Below are 17,789 nucleotides of genomic sequence, written 5' to 3'. Positions count from 1 at the left end.
CTATCTTATTTCGTTCCAACTAAATTTTTTTTTTAAATAATACTGCCAACATATTGTCACTGAAGTATTTCAAGCATATAGCAGGAGCGTTGAAAGTACATAAACACTTACATTTAGAGCATAGTCTTTTAAAAGTGTTGAGTAAATAACCTTAACTTCATTGATGTTGCAAATAAAATAAAGCGGTTGTCAAGAGAGTTCAGATGGTATGCTTCTTGAACCTATTACCGGTGTATACGAGTAACCGGTGCAATCCGTGATATCCGAATATCGATGACGTTTTACATGCATTTATTGTCGTTTTCTTCAATATTTGGATTATGGACGATGATTATCGATCGATAAACTACAAGTAAAGTGCAGGTAAACAGTTGCAATCTAATTTAATAACTTTTTGTAATCGATTTATATGAAGACCATCGGTAACTGGGTCAAGGAGCCTATTATTTGAAAAGTGGATAGAAATATTCATTGCCTTTATCCCTGCATGCATGAGGAAACTGATGCTTATTCAGTTCCCCATTTAATCTTGGAAAGTCGTCGAAGGTTGTAGTTATTAACTAAGTTCATAATAACTTCATTGAATCCAGCCATAACTAAGGGAAGCAACTGCGCGTGGACCAGTTTATGGATATGAAAAACACATAACAGGGCTTGAACGGCACGTGAATCGCCTTGTTAATACACGACTTCTCCTGTTCAAGCCCTCCTTTTGACAAGTTTCTGCACCCCGCCAGAGGGCTTTATAGATTGAGTTTATGCAATAATGAAAATTATCGATAATTTTCATGGTTAATTTTCACTGTTTAATTTTCATGGTTTGAAATAGTAAATTATCAGTTTTCATTCACGGATATTTCTCTATAAACAACCGGAAAGCATACAATACAAACACATTATTTCTGCATGTAGTAGGTAGTTTTTCACAATCTGTATTATCAAAATCTATGATTGTCACTACTTAACATGAAACTAAACTACCGCTACTATGTTGCAGAGCAACTGATCAATGCACATTTTTAACATGTGACACAATCATCTTGATGCATCAAACAGAATGTGACAAGTATTTTTAAAACCTTACCAATAATTTCCAAGTTATGGTATGCACACAAATAAACACGTTTAAATCAGGCATGACATTCCGACTCCAAACATAATTTAATAAATACGATATGAATTTATATGTATGCTTGTTTTGGGCACAATGGTTTGGCAATTAATACCAACGATTGCAAAATAAAGTTTAGTTTTGAAATAGATTTAGATAAACGAATAAAATAGCACTACAGCATATCGTTGTAGTTGTATTTTTTCAATAGTGTATTTAAAGTTGTCATTGGAGTTAGCTTATTGTTTACTAAATTGTGTTGTTTGATTATTCTTTTTAAAGCTCAAGTAGTGTCATCGATATAAATACAGTTTAGTTTTTGTTGCAGTCGATATTTTAATTATCCCAAGTGTATGCTACGTTTAAATATCACTGTTACCTATAATCTCGTTCATTTATGGCTTTATTGTATTATCCCCGTTTTCCAAGACTCCATGTAAACGCTATTAAGTTCAGTTGACGTCGCGTGATCCGATTTTTTCTGATACAAAAAAATCTTCCCTACTGGTGGAGCCGATATTGGCCCGCAAAATACGAATAACGGCCCGCTTGCGACGTCATAGTGTTTCTATTTATTAGCGAGACGTATTAGATAGAGTTTTCCTGAAAAAGGTTAAACGTTCATCTTTGTCCGATATTTATCATATTCAGTATTTTTTTTAATATTTATTGCTGTTTTTTAATGCTTAAATCTAAGAAAAATGTAAATTCGTAACGATTGTCAAGCGAGAAAGTTGACATCTGTAAGGGTTCTTATTCGGAGCTAATTACCAATGTCCTTTAAAAAAAACGTGAAAGAGATAAAGTACATTTAACTTACTGCATGTTTTGAACTTAACATGAGATTTCCAAACCACCTCCGCTGATTTGTCTTTCGTGAGTAGTCTTGGACAACCATGATATTTGTCTGAAAAACCAACATCAATGGGCAAATGTGTCTTAATACAAAAAACATGAATCTCATACTTCAATAGTGGGAAAGAAAAAATAAATTATAATTAGCGATATAAAAAATCGAACCTGTGATTTCTTTGATGTGCTTCAATGGTCCAGTGTAACGTAGTTGTTCAAGAGCGTTCATAAATCTTGCTATCAGTATTTCATCTCCCTTAAGTATTTTTTGCATCATTAAAAACACCCGTCTTTTCCGCTCCGTATGTTTGCATATGATTTCAAATTCTTTCTCACTAAACTCTGGTTCTTTGACAAGGTACTTCTTGAATAGCCACGGTTCGATATTTTCAAAGATTACATCCATTGAACTGATAAGTGTCTCTTTAACTTGATCAATACACCTTGAACCTGTACGTTGATAAATGTGCATAATTATAATAATATACCATCAACCAAAGAATAAATGTAAGAAAATGAGGTATAAACCAAGTTTCTAATAAAACAATATTGTACTCACTTAATGTGTCGTTTTTGGATTTTAGCAGATTAATCAAATCGTACATCTTTTGTTTTTCAAGTTCTTCCTGAAATTGTTTTGTGGCGCCCTTATTTTCGAGAAATGTTACCATTGCATCGCACCGCACTCGTCTCGACAAGTCTTTGTTCATGATAACATCAACAATTGCAGCAGACCCATCTATGTCTCGAAGCATATTCATAAATCTTTTCGGTTCAAGTTCATCAATTATAACTTCTCTTTGCTTCCAAATATCTTCTGATAGTAGCTCAGATGTTGAAACTGAAATATTTGTGTTGATAAATCTACTGAACCACATTAACAACACAATACAGAATCATTCCACTTGGCTGGCAAGTTTGTGAAGGATAAATTAAAACAAAAGAGCACGTAAACATGGAAATGGTACTGATTTTAACTACATTCAAATCACCGATTGAACAATACCTGAGAAGGAGTTTAATTTGTTGTTACTAAACCCGCATCCGATTATTCTTTGGGAAATGGATGGAGACAGTTCACTTACCAGTAACATTGTTTGCAGTTAAATCTTTAAGCAAGTTATTTTGACCCGTTCCTCGTAAATGCTTTTCCAACAGGCACACACATCTATCGTCACCGTCTATTAGCAGTCTAAGGCAAGTGTCTACATCAGTTTTAGCTTCAAACCATTCTTTTTTCTGCGCATCTGTTACTAGGTTCGATTCGGTTATAGCTTTGACAAATGTGCCCACATGCTTAAGGCGTTGTTCGATAGTTGAGAAATTTTTAACAATGTCTTCTTTCTTGAGTTTGCAAAAGCATGTTTCTACAATATTAAATATTTAAAACGTTTACGTGTTTTGACGTGATTTTTTAACGTGATTATCGCATTTTATCAAATTCAAAGATTGAACATAGTTTCTAGATTTAATGTAAACACTAGTTGATGATTTAATCGTTTAAATGCAGAAATATCTCTGGATATCTTAGTTTAAGTTACCTTCGTCAAAGTTTGACGGATTTCCACGCGTGAGTACAGTTACGGCGATTGACTTAAGGTTCTTTTCGCGCATCAACTTAAAGTGTTCAGCAGTTATGACTGACTTCAGTACTTTATGAATATGTAGCCTTTGCATCAAATTCAAATCTGATAGGTCTGTAAAACCCTTGAGTCTTATTTTTATGGACGAAAACGTCACGTCTTCAACATCGAATCCTAGTTCCATAGCCTGTAAAGATATATCCGAAGTTGTTGAACATCAAGTACTCAAATGAAATAAAATAAAACTTATTTTAAAAAATATACTTCTATGTTTGAGTGCAGTAATGCGAAACCGGTAGTTCAGCTTGTTTAAGCATCCGGTATGATTACGCGTCGTATTTATAGCCAATACAACGAGTATGTGTGACCAATAATGAATTTCGTTTCAGCTTACCGTTAAAGTTTAGTAAACACAATTGAAAGTATGAATACTTACACAAGGAAAATGCTTACCTCGTACTGTAAATCACTAGGTTCCTCGTAGTGTTCTACTATCATTTCTTCCAACTCTTTAGAGCCAAGGTCAATTGTAATTTCAGTATCACTGTGGTCTGAAAATCAGTGTTTTATATTTTAAAGGAACTGATGATACCTGACGATATGGAACATCGGGTACCGTACTGCATCGGAATAATGACAAATGTGTTATGGCGCTCACCTAAGATTGAAACTATCGTAAACGTTCTAAGCTAGTAATGTGTTACTTCAACTACAGAAGATTCACTGCCATCCAAGCCTTTAATAGCGATAATGTTTTATCGTGATATCAAACGTGATATCAAATGTGTTCACCATGTTTCACGTTTGCTATTTTAAGATTACTGTCCATCCCGCGGCGAACTTGTTTTTCAATGGACCGTTAATATTACTAGGCAAAAATTGACTCGACTCTTGTAAGTTCACAAGAGATCAATGCAGTTATTCAATGATATATGTCCCGCCTCTGGTGGCCATGTTTTCCAATGGATAAGAACAATGTTAAGAAACAGCTGACAAATCATTCTAAAACTTCTACGACCATGTTTGTCAATACTTGAGCATATGTGCTCACTGTGTTTTACTATTGCCATATAAATAAAACTATCTCACTCATATGCCGCTATCTATTTCAACGGATTGAGACTTTTTTAAAATTCGGTCCAAGGTATAATTGAACATTTTCTTAATAGCAAGTTTCATGACCGATGGGGAAAACTGGAACTTCCAACGTGTTCACAATTTTTCTCTATAGCAATAAAAGAACAAGTGTCTTGCCCCTTGGCGGAAATATTTTTCAAATTTATTAAACTTTTTTCTAAATATGCTGATAAATCCTAATAATATATGTTCTAACCAAGTTTCATACGGTCGGAAGCAATGTGACAAGAGTGCCCGTAATTGTTTTCTTTTTAGTTAACATAGTGTCTTAGTTTGTCATCAAAGATAACCCGTTTCAATTTTGGTCGATGTTTCATTGGGACAAATGTTCTTACCAAGCTTCATGACTATTAGGCTTTAGATGTGGTATCAACCTAATTGTTGGCGTTCGACTAAGAACAACGCACGACGAAAAAAGTACAAAAGCTAACCATGAGCACATGGTCATGTGAGCTTTATATATTGGACTATACAATCGTATCAAATAGAAACGAGCATTTATTTAGAGTTTGTATTTAATGTTCAATCACCATAATACATATTTAAACATGATTCAAATTAGCTATAGGAACTACCTTGACTTACACACGTATATCAAGTCCAGATTGACTCTCAAACAATCTTTTTATTTGCAGTTTAAATTTGATTCAAAGCAGACCATTTTGCGGATGTTGGCAGTAGTACGCTATTATCAATGTTCCTGGTTTCATTGTATACTGAATATCGAGTACATTTTTGCCTTCTAAATTTCAAGGTTTTGCTGAGCATTAACACCTTGTCCAACCGTCCAATTAAGTCTTTATTTTTATGTGTTGTGTGATCTTTGATAATGAGGCTCCTAGATTTAGCCCACCATGTAACATTATCATACATTTATATTAATAATTATTTGATTAACACTTACCATTCTTTTTAGATACTCTAATTGAACATTCCAATTGCAAATCGATTTCCAGCGGCATGGTATTTGGCAATGTTAGTTCTGAAATTGTCAATTTAATTTTGTATATAATACTTTTTATCAAGATCCGCGACTAGTTTTCTGTACTCTCGCTCAATATTAATGAACTGCTTGTGTTTTGCACCTTACGATGTCAGTACAAGGCCTTGCAGCTCATAATACGGAGCGCTAAAATTATGTTATTTTCTTTGAATTCGTAAATCCGAATCAATTGTTTTTTCTACAACTACATTTATACTTTTCTCATTACTTTTGATAAAGTTATACAGAATGTTCAATATTAAATCATACAGGAGAAGCAATTTTAGCTCTACATTTAATTTGGTTGTATTTAGTTTCCATATTTAGTTAATTGTCACTTTTTTGTGCCACTGATTATTTAACTACAAAAATGTACATACCTGTTATATCTTCTGCTTTATGATTAAGAAGGGCCTGACCAATATTTTCGTAAATCCTAGTTTCCTTTAAAACTTCGCAAAAGCGAAGAAAAGCAATCGGAGGTTTGTCTAAAACAATTGCACATAAGAGTGCCATTCTTGTCGGATTAAAGTTGCCACTTTCACGTATATTTTCATGTTGTGCAAAGTTTAAAATCATTTTTTCAAGAAGACTATCAATAACAAGGAGTGGCTCAACCTCATTCTTCAGCATATGCCAATATTTTTTAATGAGTGTGTAGGCTTGAGCTTTTGTAAATGTGTCCTTGACTGTATATGCTTCCTCTGTGGCTGCAAAAAAGAATCGCCTTTAAAAATGCGTATGTTCGTAAAGCAAATGAAACCTTTTTTATTAACAACGTATTGTATACCACGTATGCCATTTATTTAAAGAGTTTAAAAATTGAATTCCGAAAATAAACATTTTAAAGTGTGGTAATAACAAATATTCTTACGAAAGTCGTCATGGAATGTCTCGACAAGGTCTGATCGTCCGATCGATGCAAAACCATCGAAAACCTTCGATGTTGTTTGTGTGTCGAATATATCCTTTGAGTTAACGATAGCTTTAATCATAACGTCCACCTTATTTCTCCGTCCTTTTGTTTCATAAACCTTTTCTATATCACAAGTTGATATAACTCCATTTTGATGCAAATAATCCGACAATTCTTGTGGATCAATTTCTTCCTTTAAACGTCGAAAGTTCCGTTGCAAAAATGTTTTCAACTGTTCCAAATGAGATTTGAATAAACGAATTAATGGTAACGGTATATATTTCAAATAATAAAATAAAGGCACTATCCATTCACGTCAACCCGAGTTTTAGTTCTTTCGTAAACAATTATTTCATGCGGGTTTGACGTTAAAATTATTTAAGTACATATTGCCTTTTATGCGTATTCGTCGTAGTTAAGACCATTTGAAACATAAATATTGACGGATTTCTAGTTCACGTACCTTATCGACATTTGTTCTCTGTTCAAATACTGTTGTTTGCTTTTCCGTGTCATCTATAGATCAAAAGTACGGCATTTGTAAGCTCCTCGAACTAATAACATTATTTTTAAGAGAGAATTGATGGTTCATTTTATTTAGGTTGACATATCTACGTAAAGGTTTATATCTTAATAATAACCATTTAAGCGCTTAATTGACAAGTGCTGAAACTATATATTTGTAGAATGTAGTTTATGAGAACATGTACTAAGCTAATCTCTAACCATTTAAAGTGAGTCTATCAAACCTGAAGGATTGGATTCGGGTGTCAACGTTGCACTCCCATATCCAGACTCTGGCGTAACTGGAGTCACAGCATCGCAAGGCTCCTCTTTTGAAGTTGCTGATTTGATGAAAAATGCCTTAAAATTCTTAATAAAGGTGACAGGTAAAAGTCGCAAATCAATAATGTAATCAGCATAATTTGCTAAAGAAAACTCACAGACACATAACAAGAGTTACATATATTCGGTCAAAAAGTTATAATTTCTCGAAAACGGTTTAAGTCTAGGAAAAATAAAATTCGACAGGTGTTATCATCGTAAGACTTCACCTTTTTTTCCTAACATACATATCTACATTTAATAAAGTCATCCATTACGTTCTGAATCTATCGGCCTATACATATTTTTTAAATATAAATATTAATTAAGTCTGTCGCGTAACTTGAAAACTGTGATATTAGATATGATCTTGGATCTAAATAGGTAGGTAGATATTACTGATGTAATGTGCAGGAAACAGGAACCATAACTTCTGTATTATGAAAGTTATTCATCTTTGCAAATGCATAACATTTGAATTTTCAATTTTAGATATCTTTCTGTGAAGTGCAGTGTACAAGATACATAACTTATTGCATAATTTCACAGTGATTCCATAATTATTTCCAAGGCATTTCTCGACTTTGAAATGAGTTACCAATCCGAAGTTTATAAAGCTTGCGTTATAAGTAAGCCAGTTTTGTAAACAACACTGCCACTGAGAGAGGGAGTTGTTGGTCATCCCTGCGTATATCCATATTGAGGTTAAAAGTAATCATTTGAATTATATGATTTTTTTTTAATTGAAACGTTATAAGTAAAGGTTTACCTGAACCAGGGGTGTTGTTTGTTTTTAGCTTCTTTACAAACCGCTCGCCGTGTTCCCACATGCTATACGAAGAAACAAATGTTTAATTCAAAACAAATTCATGTTAATTCACAGTACTACCGTCGTTTGCAAACACTTAATTTTGTATTTGATCATTGTGAAAACATAATACATTTAGAATAATAACATTCACACAAAAACTAAGTATTCGTAAAATTTACAAAAATGAATTTAGACCAGTGTATAAAACAAGTGCATGAGAAACACTAACATTTACATTAGGGTACCTTATGTGTATCAGTAAATGTAATAAGGATCTCCTTAACTTTTGAAAGTCATAATAATAACAATCATAAGCATAACCAAATGTTTGGAGCAGGTAGTGTTTATAAGAAATCACAATATCTTAATAAAGAAAATAGTAGAAACATATTGTTCACAAGTTGTTGTTTTTTTAATATTTCTAATAACTTAGTTTTGACCCCAAATGGACATTTTCGAATTTGTTTGAGATATCATCGGGACACTGTTCAGATAATATTTTACGACTATTGGGCACGAAATATGGCCTCTAAAGTGTTTATTAGCTTATTATATCATTTAAACTAGTGAATTAGGTATTTACCCCGCCTGATTTAGTTTCAATCTTTACCTACTTATCATTGGGTAAATATTCCAACCAGTTTTCGTACTTATTGAGCCAATAATTCGGCATCTAGAGTTTTCACCAGCTTTACTTCGCTTTGAAGGAGTGACCTTTAATTCGACCAAATTTTGATTAATATTTATGACAATGTCGCAAAACATGTGACACCTTGATTGTCCACAATTTCACTCCACATGTTCCAGCTTTGGATATTTTCGGAATATCATAGCGACAAATCTTCGAATAAAGGTTCTTGAATATTTGGTTATAAATTTGACCTATAGTATGTTAACACGTTTCGTTTTTTAACCATATTTTCGAGCCAACCTGGCCCGGTTCGAACTATTTGAGGTACGATTATTTGAAATGTTGTGAAAAAGTTTAGTGAATATTAGTCAAAGAAATTTTGCCTCTACATAGTTATTAGGCTCTTTCCTTAATTTGTTCAAGTTTATAATTCCTCATGACCCATTTTCAAGCTCAGCTGAAATGTTTTTATGAAAAATGTTTTTACACTGTTTCATAAGATTGGGCAATAAATGCCGCCTCTAGAATGTTCCCAAGACGTATATTGAAGACGGACAACGCAAGACGCACGTCGCAAGACTGACAAAAGACGATCAGTTCTGCTCACATTGAGCATGTTGTGCTCATGTGAGCTGAAAAATTAAATATTGGTCAATCAAAGTTCATTTGGTTTGTTCCTTAAGAAGGAAAAGAAAAGTGTGTCCCCAAAGCTTTATTTGCTTCAAATTTTCAAAAGACCCATGTTTACAAAATTAACCCGTTTTTTATGTCCCCCACTATAGTAGTGGGGGACATATTGTTTTTGCCCTGTCTGTTGGTCTGTTGGTCCGTTGGTTGGTCTGTTGGTTGGTCTGTTGGTTGGTTGGTTGGTTTGCGCCAACTTTAACATTTGCAATAACTTTTGCAATATTGAAGATAGCAACTTGATATTTGGCATGCATATGTATCTCATGGAGCTGCACATTTTGAGTGGTTAAAAGTCAAGGTCAAGGTCATCCTTCAAGGTAAAAGGTCAAATATATGGGTTAAAATCGCTCATTTAATGTACACTTTTGCAGTATTTCAATATTCAAGATAGCAACTTGATATTTGGCATGCATGTGTATCTCATGGGGCTGCACATTTTGAGTGGTGAAAGGTCAAGGTCAAGGTCATCCTTCAAGGTCAGATGTCAAATATATGTGGCCAAAATCGCTCATTTTATGAGTACTTTTGCAATATTGAAAATAGCAACTTGATATTTGGCATGCATGTGTATCTCATGAAGCTGCACATTTTGAGTGGTGAAAGGTCAAGGTCAAGGTCATCCTTCAAGGTCAGAGGTCAAATATATGTGGCCCAAATCGCTAATTTTATGAATACTTTTGCAATATTGAAGATAACAACTTGATATTTGGCATGCATGTGTAGCTCATGAAGCTGCACATTTTTAGTGGTGAAAGGTCAAGGTCATCCTTCGAGGTCATATATATGGGTCAAAATTGCTCATGTAATGTCACTTCTGCAATATTGAAGCTAGCAATTTTATATTTGAAATGCATGTGTATCTCATGGAGCTGCACATTTTGAGTGGTTAAGGGTCAAGGTCAAGGTCATCCTACAAGGTCAAACGTCATATAGGGGGACATTGTGTTTCACAAACGCATCTTGTTTATATATGGAATGTCTAGTTCCAATTGTAAATCGTTTAAGCAGTTTTTAATGCATCACTCGTAATTTGACCTTAATTAAATGTACACTTATAGGGCATGACACCCGAAACTATTTAAGCTGACTAATGATAGCGTTTTGTATGCGTAAGCTTCTATTTAATGTGTATGACATAATGTTAACGTTAACGTTATGGTTATATTGTAAGTAATCTGAAATTGATCCCTCTCGAGAGCCCTTTTGTTATGTGACGTTAAGAAGTGAAAGTAAGTTTAATTTAATGCATTAAAATATGTGAACATAGCATCATGGGCTGCCATCTTTACGGAAAAAAGAAATACATATTAAATTATTGTAAATCAGTATGGGGATAAAAGCTCTAATCTCTAATTATCGGTTGTTTTGTTTTGTAAAGTAACTCAGAAAAAGAAAAAAGATCGCGAATATTCTTAGCTGGCAATATTCGCAATGTTTCACAAAAGATAAATGAGAAATACTTTGAACATAAAAAGCTACGTTTCTGCACAAACCATTATTAAATAAGCCAATATATCATGAAATACAACTGTTCAATGTTATAACCAAGTTTTAAAATGAGCGTTCTTCAAATCTTACTCAGTAGCTACATAAGGAAACCTGCCCCTCCTAATTACGCCAATGTTTTTCGAATGACAGCAACCATGTCTCGCTCGGTGGGAAAATTTATTAGGACAAATAAGGGAGTTGAATGACGTATTGGAAAACAAGTAAGATTTCAGAGTGTTCACATGCTTTTATCATTAATCTGACATAACGACCTAGTTTTGATGCCACATGGCCTTGTTTCGAACTCGTTTGTTCAAACATTTTAATAAATATTTCACTAAGCATTTGTTCTGACCAAGTTTTATGATGGTTAGGCAATAAATGTGGCCTCTAGAGTGCTCAAGAGGTTTTTCTTTTATTCGATCTAAAAATCTAGTTCAGAACTAGGCCGAGGAAAAAGGAATACTGCTCTAAACTAATTTAATTAATGTGAAGTATTAAATTTTGCATCAAGTGCTGAGAATCGTCTTGTTTAATTTTACATACTGATAAAGTTTTTAACTCAAACGTAGCAGATATAGCGGAGCGAATGGTGTGTTCAACTTTCTTGGAGATTTGCCAATACATGTAGCCGTTAGAGGTCTTAAAATATTTTTCTCTAGTTCGAGCAAGTGACCTTGTTTTGGTAAAAATTTTACAACATTTAACATATGGCAAATATATCACTCGGAACAAAAAAATCACATTCTTTCATGGAGATTTGGCAATGATGTGAAATATATAGTAGTCACACGCCTGGTTCGATATGACCTACTGAAAAAGTAATTTAACCCACGTGACCAAGTTTCGAAACATATCGCAAAGAAAAATGTCGTAAGTACAATACAGATTTGGAAAAAATGAAGCCATCGAAAGAGTTCACAATCTTTTTCTTCAGTTTGATCTAGAGACAATGTTTAAACCTAAATGACCCAGTTTCAAATTCTTCCGATGCATTAAGGGAGGGGGTATAAATGTTCTCATATAATTTCGTGCAAATTACGCAATGAATGTGGTATATAGATTGGTATTAGGCTTTTTTTAATGGACGAAGCGACCTTGTGTATAATCTCACGAGTCTCAGTTTTAAATTCGGCTGATATATTATAAGAACAATACTCTGATCAATTTTGCAATACAATTTCTAGAGTGTTCACTAAACAAACAAAAAGAAGGACAACTAAATGCAGAAAAAAGACGCGCCAGTATGTTGCAATCTTTCAAAAGTTGATTTGCATAGCCCTATAACACAACCATGTACCAGCCAGTACCGAGAAATTATCCCGATCTACTTGGATGGTATTAAACTCCGGTTCTCCGTAGGTGACAAGCTGACAAACTGTCAGAAGTTGGAGAAACAATTTGTCACTGGATACACAGTTCTTGCGTTACTCTTCATCATGGGAATACATCTTCTGATCAATGAAGCCATCAGAGAAAAACGCGGACCAAAGACGGAATCCGGGATCTACCAGCCATCCAGTCGAATCTTCATGGATGACCTCACTCTCACCTTTACTACCCATGTACAGGCGACAGTGATATTGACTTACCTGATAGACATCGCATCATGGACCAGGACAAAATTCAAAGCAATTAAGTCCAGATCTCGGATTATCTATAAGGCTAAACGACTTATAGATTCGCTGTAAAAGAACAGAACCAGATAGGAGATACCTTCGATAATGAAGAACTATATCAAAAGTAAAAATGGTTTGACGCAAGCCTACAGCACAGCGTGAGAAAGCTTGAAACCCATGTAAAAGAGGAACTGACGAAGATAACAGTTTAACAGTTGATTGTTTATACAATAGATAATCATTAGTAAAGAGTAAAAGAGTTTCGTTGTTTCAATGCTTTTTTTTTCAATACATAGAATGCAAGATTGTTATTGGTTTGACCATTTTCGGATTTCATAAAGTCAACACATTTAAACATATTTGGCTTTTTCCAATAGCATTTATAAATATACAATTGTCTTATTTCTGTATATAGTAACATTCAACTACCAAGTGATACTTATCATTTTGACAGTTGTTTAGATGTTTAGAAAATGGTCATGTAATCTTAACTTTAACAAAGTTGCACTTGAAGCCTGACCTGCCAAGGTTTAAAAGGTTGATATAGAAGATCCCCCGGTGGACAAAATACCTAAACAAGTAAAATTAATGACAATTTCCAATAGTTCATCTTTATAAAAGAATTGTTAAAAAATCTTAATGTACCACCTTTTTATTATTCAGAATGTCCATGTTTTTCCACCAGCCTGAGCTTTTATTTTATTAATGATATTGTTCAGCTCAAAAAGTTAATCTTCTATTTATGAATTTTGTAAACAATTTACCAAAAGTACTAAGCAGTGTAATACCCCTATATTAAAATAAGTATTTGCATTATCGTTTTCTCCCGTTTTATGTAAAGGAGCAATCCAACACTGACCAAGATTCAGAGAGGTACCCCTTCAAATGGAGACTGTGAAACAATGCACATAACACACTTTAAAACTTATCAGAGTAAATACCATATTTAAACAATCCTTCAACACATAATCAGGCCCCGCTGCCTTTCAATTGTTTAATTGTTTACACTTAAAGAGCAAATGGCAAATTTCAATCTACAAACATATATTTATAATTACTCTTTAATATATCTGTCATTAAAATAGAAAATGTCTTTGTCGGCTGAATAAACTTCGAATTAGGATTGCTTTAACTTAGCATTTGACAACCTCTTTTTGCCTAACAAAAGATATTTTTATCACGTATGCATTTCTTTTCCTATGAATTGATACAAACCCGACAGCTCTTTCATAAACATATGGCGTCACGTCCACGTCCTCAGAAACCTGGCTTTCTGGCTTGAACAAAAAGGAGAAAGGAACGCTGCAGAACCCCGTGGCAACAGACTATGAACTTCGTGAAGCCAGATGAAACTGCTAAGAGAAAGCCGAAAGCTCAATCCTCGACGGTGCAACGGGATAAAGCATGATGTTTGACCTTGACAAGAAGCTGGTCTTCCCCAGCGAATCGTACAGAAAAACCTCAGGCCCGACAACGCGCTGTGGTCAGTGGCGGGAAAACGACTCATCATGATCGAGTAAACCTTATATGTACCTTGGATAACAAGATGTGAGGAGGCCTACTAGAGGAAAAAGTACAGAGAGCTCATATAGAAGCTTGCAACCAAAGAGGCTTGCGTACTTGGTTGTTCCCAAAATAAGAAGGCGTTAAAGGTTTTGTGCACAATCTGTGTTTCAAAACACTGACGATATAAAATACTTAAAAAAGACATAAATTTACAAGCGCTCTCAGCGACTTTTTTCTTCCTTATAAAGTTATAAAAAGGGAACTATCCCAACTACAGAATTCCGGTTTGCCGTCTGCAAAATTTACAAAAGGAAGGAAATGTGTAAATGTCTGCGGGTGAAGAAATAAAGTAAACATGGCAACTGAAAATTCCAAAGAAAAATGTATGTAAGTGAATATTTGAATTCGTTTGTGCAAATTACACCAAGAAATTAAAAAGACGCATAATTCCCAGTCTGAAGATTTCACGACGCAAAATTTTCCCCTTTTCAGGCATTTTCGCGCTATTTTTTGTCAATTTATACGGTCATGGTATTTTTTCCAATCGGGTATATAAATTCATTGGCTTTTTTTGTAGTCCAGATGTGTTTAATTATAACGGATTATGAGCAGAATCTCCATATGTTTCTTTTACGTATCTTTACTTTTAAGTTATGGCAGGATTATGATCTTAGTGTTCTTGTTTTATTTAACAATAACAACCACCATTATGGTCTGACAAAAATAAAACCCTCTTTACACATGCCGAATGTAATTAATCAAGCCTGCGTACTTGTTAAGTTGTCGCAGGATCCAAATGTTGTGTTTTAATGTTTTCTGTAACCATTACAATCAATTTTTTATCTTATGAAACAAAACTGCAAAAACGTGCATATTCCCATTATGGCCCTCTATCAACGTACTCTTAATCAACCTAGCTTAAGCACTTTTTAACTATCGCAGGATAAAGATTTTTGGACGGACGGAAAGAAACTTTAATAACTTGAATCGTCCCCATATATTTACTATCCAGATTAGTTTAATCTAGATAGCTTGAGGACTCGTTTGAGTTGTCAAAGGGTTCAGATTTTAATGTTCACTTACATCGGTATATTCATACCCACCACAATTTTTATCTAACCAAAGAAAATAAAAGCACATTCATATTACCAATATAGCTCGTTATGAATGTATTGATTGAGCTTCATGTATTTGTTAGCTATTGCAACGTGAAGATGTGGACTGACAAACAGGCATATGGTACACGAATCGACCGGGGATAAACAGATAGTCCCCTTCTATTGCACATGAAAGGTACTAAAAACTATACCTGTTGTCATATAATCAACAAATCGACAAAAGTATAAATAGATTTAATAAGGAAAATCCGTAACTATAAAAAGTCATGCTGGAATCCTACTTTACCTTGTAGGACTAAATTTAGCAAAGGCTTGCCCTGTACAACCACAAATAAAAAAAATGCTGCATATTATAAAAAATCAATGTTTCATAAATGAAATGGCGACACTCGATTCCATAATTGTTTTAATGCTTTAAAATGATGTTCGAAAATATAAATTGATAGTTATATTGATGGTTTTGAACTTTGACACACAAGTGTAATGAGAGCTTAACAAAGGAACATGTAGAATCACAATATATCTTGTTCTTACACATTAACAGTAAAACAACACACTATTAAACCATTAATCAACCTTCACAAGTGAAAATATTAACTTAAAGAATCTGGAGCTAAAAGAATGTGTATTCAAATTACAAAAATACTACTGTCTAGTAAATCGAAATCTCGTTTATGTCATGCATACAGTACGTTCACTCTACTGGTAGAAAGCACAGTTAAAAGGTTCAGTAAAAGTTTAAACAAAATATTATACCTTGATTTTCTTTCCTCCATCAGAATTGAATGTTTAAATCACATTACACAAACATCCCTTGTAGTGTTCCTATCTTTATTCTCGTTTCGCAGTTGGAAATAGCTTCAAACCCATAACATTTAATGGTTTAGGCGTTGAAATCAAATGTAAACAAAAAATGGCGCCTTGCCTCTATCTCTTCTTTGTGGCCTACAAACATAAATTTGCATAATTATCTGGGGAAAACCCCTTTATCTTGTGTATATCTATAAATAGATAAATATGTTATATAGTAAAATAAAACTTATGGAGTATATCATGTTATTAGACCATTAAATGTACATCTTAATATGATACAAGTATAGACTCACACAACTTCCAAATCCCGTGTGTTTTGGGGGCCACCTTGTGACAAATAAATTTAAATATGTACCATTTTTTCGTTAAAAGGTTGACATAAAATCATGCTGATGTTTCTTAACCATCTGGCTTATTATCGAATTTATCAAATAACTTGCTGCAATCGACAATTTGTGAATGTTTTGTGAACGTTTTGTTAAGATTGCTCAAGAGCATTGTTTTTATAACGCGCACACAGTATATAGCCGAGACAGTATCTTGGGTCATTCAAGGGGGAGGGGTCCGGGGGAATGCCCCCTCCCCCCCCCCCCCACCAGAATTTTTTATGCCTAGAACGTCTCTGGTGCGTTTGAACCACATTTTATACCTAAAGTATCGGAATCGTGGACGCTACATATGATTAAGTATCAATGAAGTTAACAAAAAAATCTGCTGCAAGATTATTGTCAAATTATGAGTTTGTGGACTCATTAAGGACACCATTAAAGCCAGGTAAATATAACATCATATGTATTATACTAAGTATGGTGAGGCTATATTGATTTATATGTATGGAGACTAGTCTAAATTGATTTACATGTGTATTTAAACAAATTCTATAATCCTCTCTTTCTGATCTCATTTCTCGATTGATCTCTGTTTACGAGGTTTTTTTTATAAATTTCATTTTTGAGTTTACATCAAATCAGCTTCCGCAAACTTGCTGTTGTAGTTCAGACAAGTTCACCGTGAAAAAAATTAATGGACATTTTTTTTCAATTTAGTGCTTGAAAGCAACATAATTATGGCTTTTTTCCAAAAAAACAAGTTTAAATACATTAAATCAAAAGTGTTTTCAATCATAAGCGCATATAAAAAGATCATTGATGGAAGTTATTTGGAAAAAAGGCGACCTACTGGGGTTCTAACCAACGCAGTGACAATTTAATAGTGGACATTGGAAACAGAGTCTGTCGCGTTACCGATTGCTTCACATGGACTTTTTGCTTGTCATGAGAAGTTCAAATATTTAACTTAAATCAGTAGTTTCTGGCCATTTTTTTTAATTTTCTTGTGTAAAATTTTATTTTAGCACTGCGTCATCATTTTCTGTCAGTTTTATCATCAACTACATTGACTATTAAAAATAAAAGACTTCAACCTCTTTATATTAAAAAAAAATAATGCGCGGGATATCATAATTTGAAAATTCTAATGCAAACAAAGATTCTTACCACCTGAAACGGTCCCGGTTTTAACTCGACGCCGGCCATAAAGAGGAGAATATCAATAAAGCCGAAAACGCCAATCACCTGAAGTGTGTGTAGGTCCAAATAGACTCAGACCTGGCCGTAAAACACCCGATTCTAGCTCGGTACGTTCCGATGTCCACCATGAGTATAGCAAGCATCGAAGTTTACAGTGCGACGCTTTGTTAAATATACGGAT

At 34.0% G+C, this 17,789-nt stretch overlaps 1 protein-coding gene across 1 annotated transcript in view; it reads right to left on the bottom strand.

Annotated features, from left to right (window-relative positions):
• The window catches only part of LOC127831579 (uncharacterized), a 31,564-nt gene extending 15,357 nt beyond the window's left edge, over positions 1–16,207 (bottom strand). Inside the window, exons 1-13 of the mRNA XM_052356562.1 lie at positions 16,023–16,207; positions 8,176–8,237; positions 7,331–7,426; positions 7,045–7,097; positions 6,540–6,813; positions 6,046–6,375; positions 5,588–5,665; positions 4,000–4,097; positions 3,505–3,733; positions 3,049–3,330; positions 2,523–2,804; positions 2,132–2,413; positions 1,932–2,018 (exon numbers count right to left, since the gene is read on the bottom strand). Of these exons, the coding sequence (XP_052212522.1) occupies positions 1,932–2,018; positions 2,132–2,413; positions 2,523–2,804; positions 3,049–3,330; positions 3,505–3,733; positions 4,000–4,097; positions 5,588–5,665; positions 6,046–6,375; positions 6,540–6,813; positions 7,045–7,097; positions 7,331–7,426; positions 8,176–8,237; positions 16,023–16,042 (2,173 nt within the window). The 5' untranslated portion in view covers positions 16,043–16,207. The remainder of the gene's footprint in view (positions 1–1,931; positions 2,019–2,131; positions 2,414–2,522; positions 2,805–3,048; positions 3,331–3,504; positions 3,734–3,999; positions 4,098–5,587; positions 5,666–6,045; positions 6,376–6,539; positions 6,814–7,044; positions 7,098–7,330; positions 7,427–8,175; positions 8,238–16,022) is intronic.
• Between the last annotated feature and the right edge of the window lie 1,582 nt (positions 16,208–17,789).

This window comes from Dreissena polymorpha, chromosome 1 (genome assembly GCF_020536995.1).
Source record: "Dreissena polymorpha isolate Duluth1 chromosome 1, UMN_Dpol_1.0, whole genome shotgun sequence".
Lineage (NCBI taxonomy): Eukaryota > Metazoa > Mollusca > Bivalvia > Myida > Dreissenidae > Dreissena > Dreissena polymorpha.
This window is presented reverse-complemented; position numbering and strand designations above follow the sequence as displayed.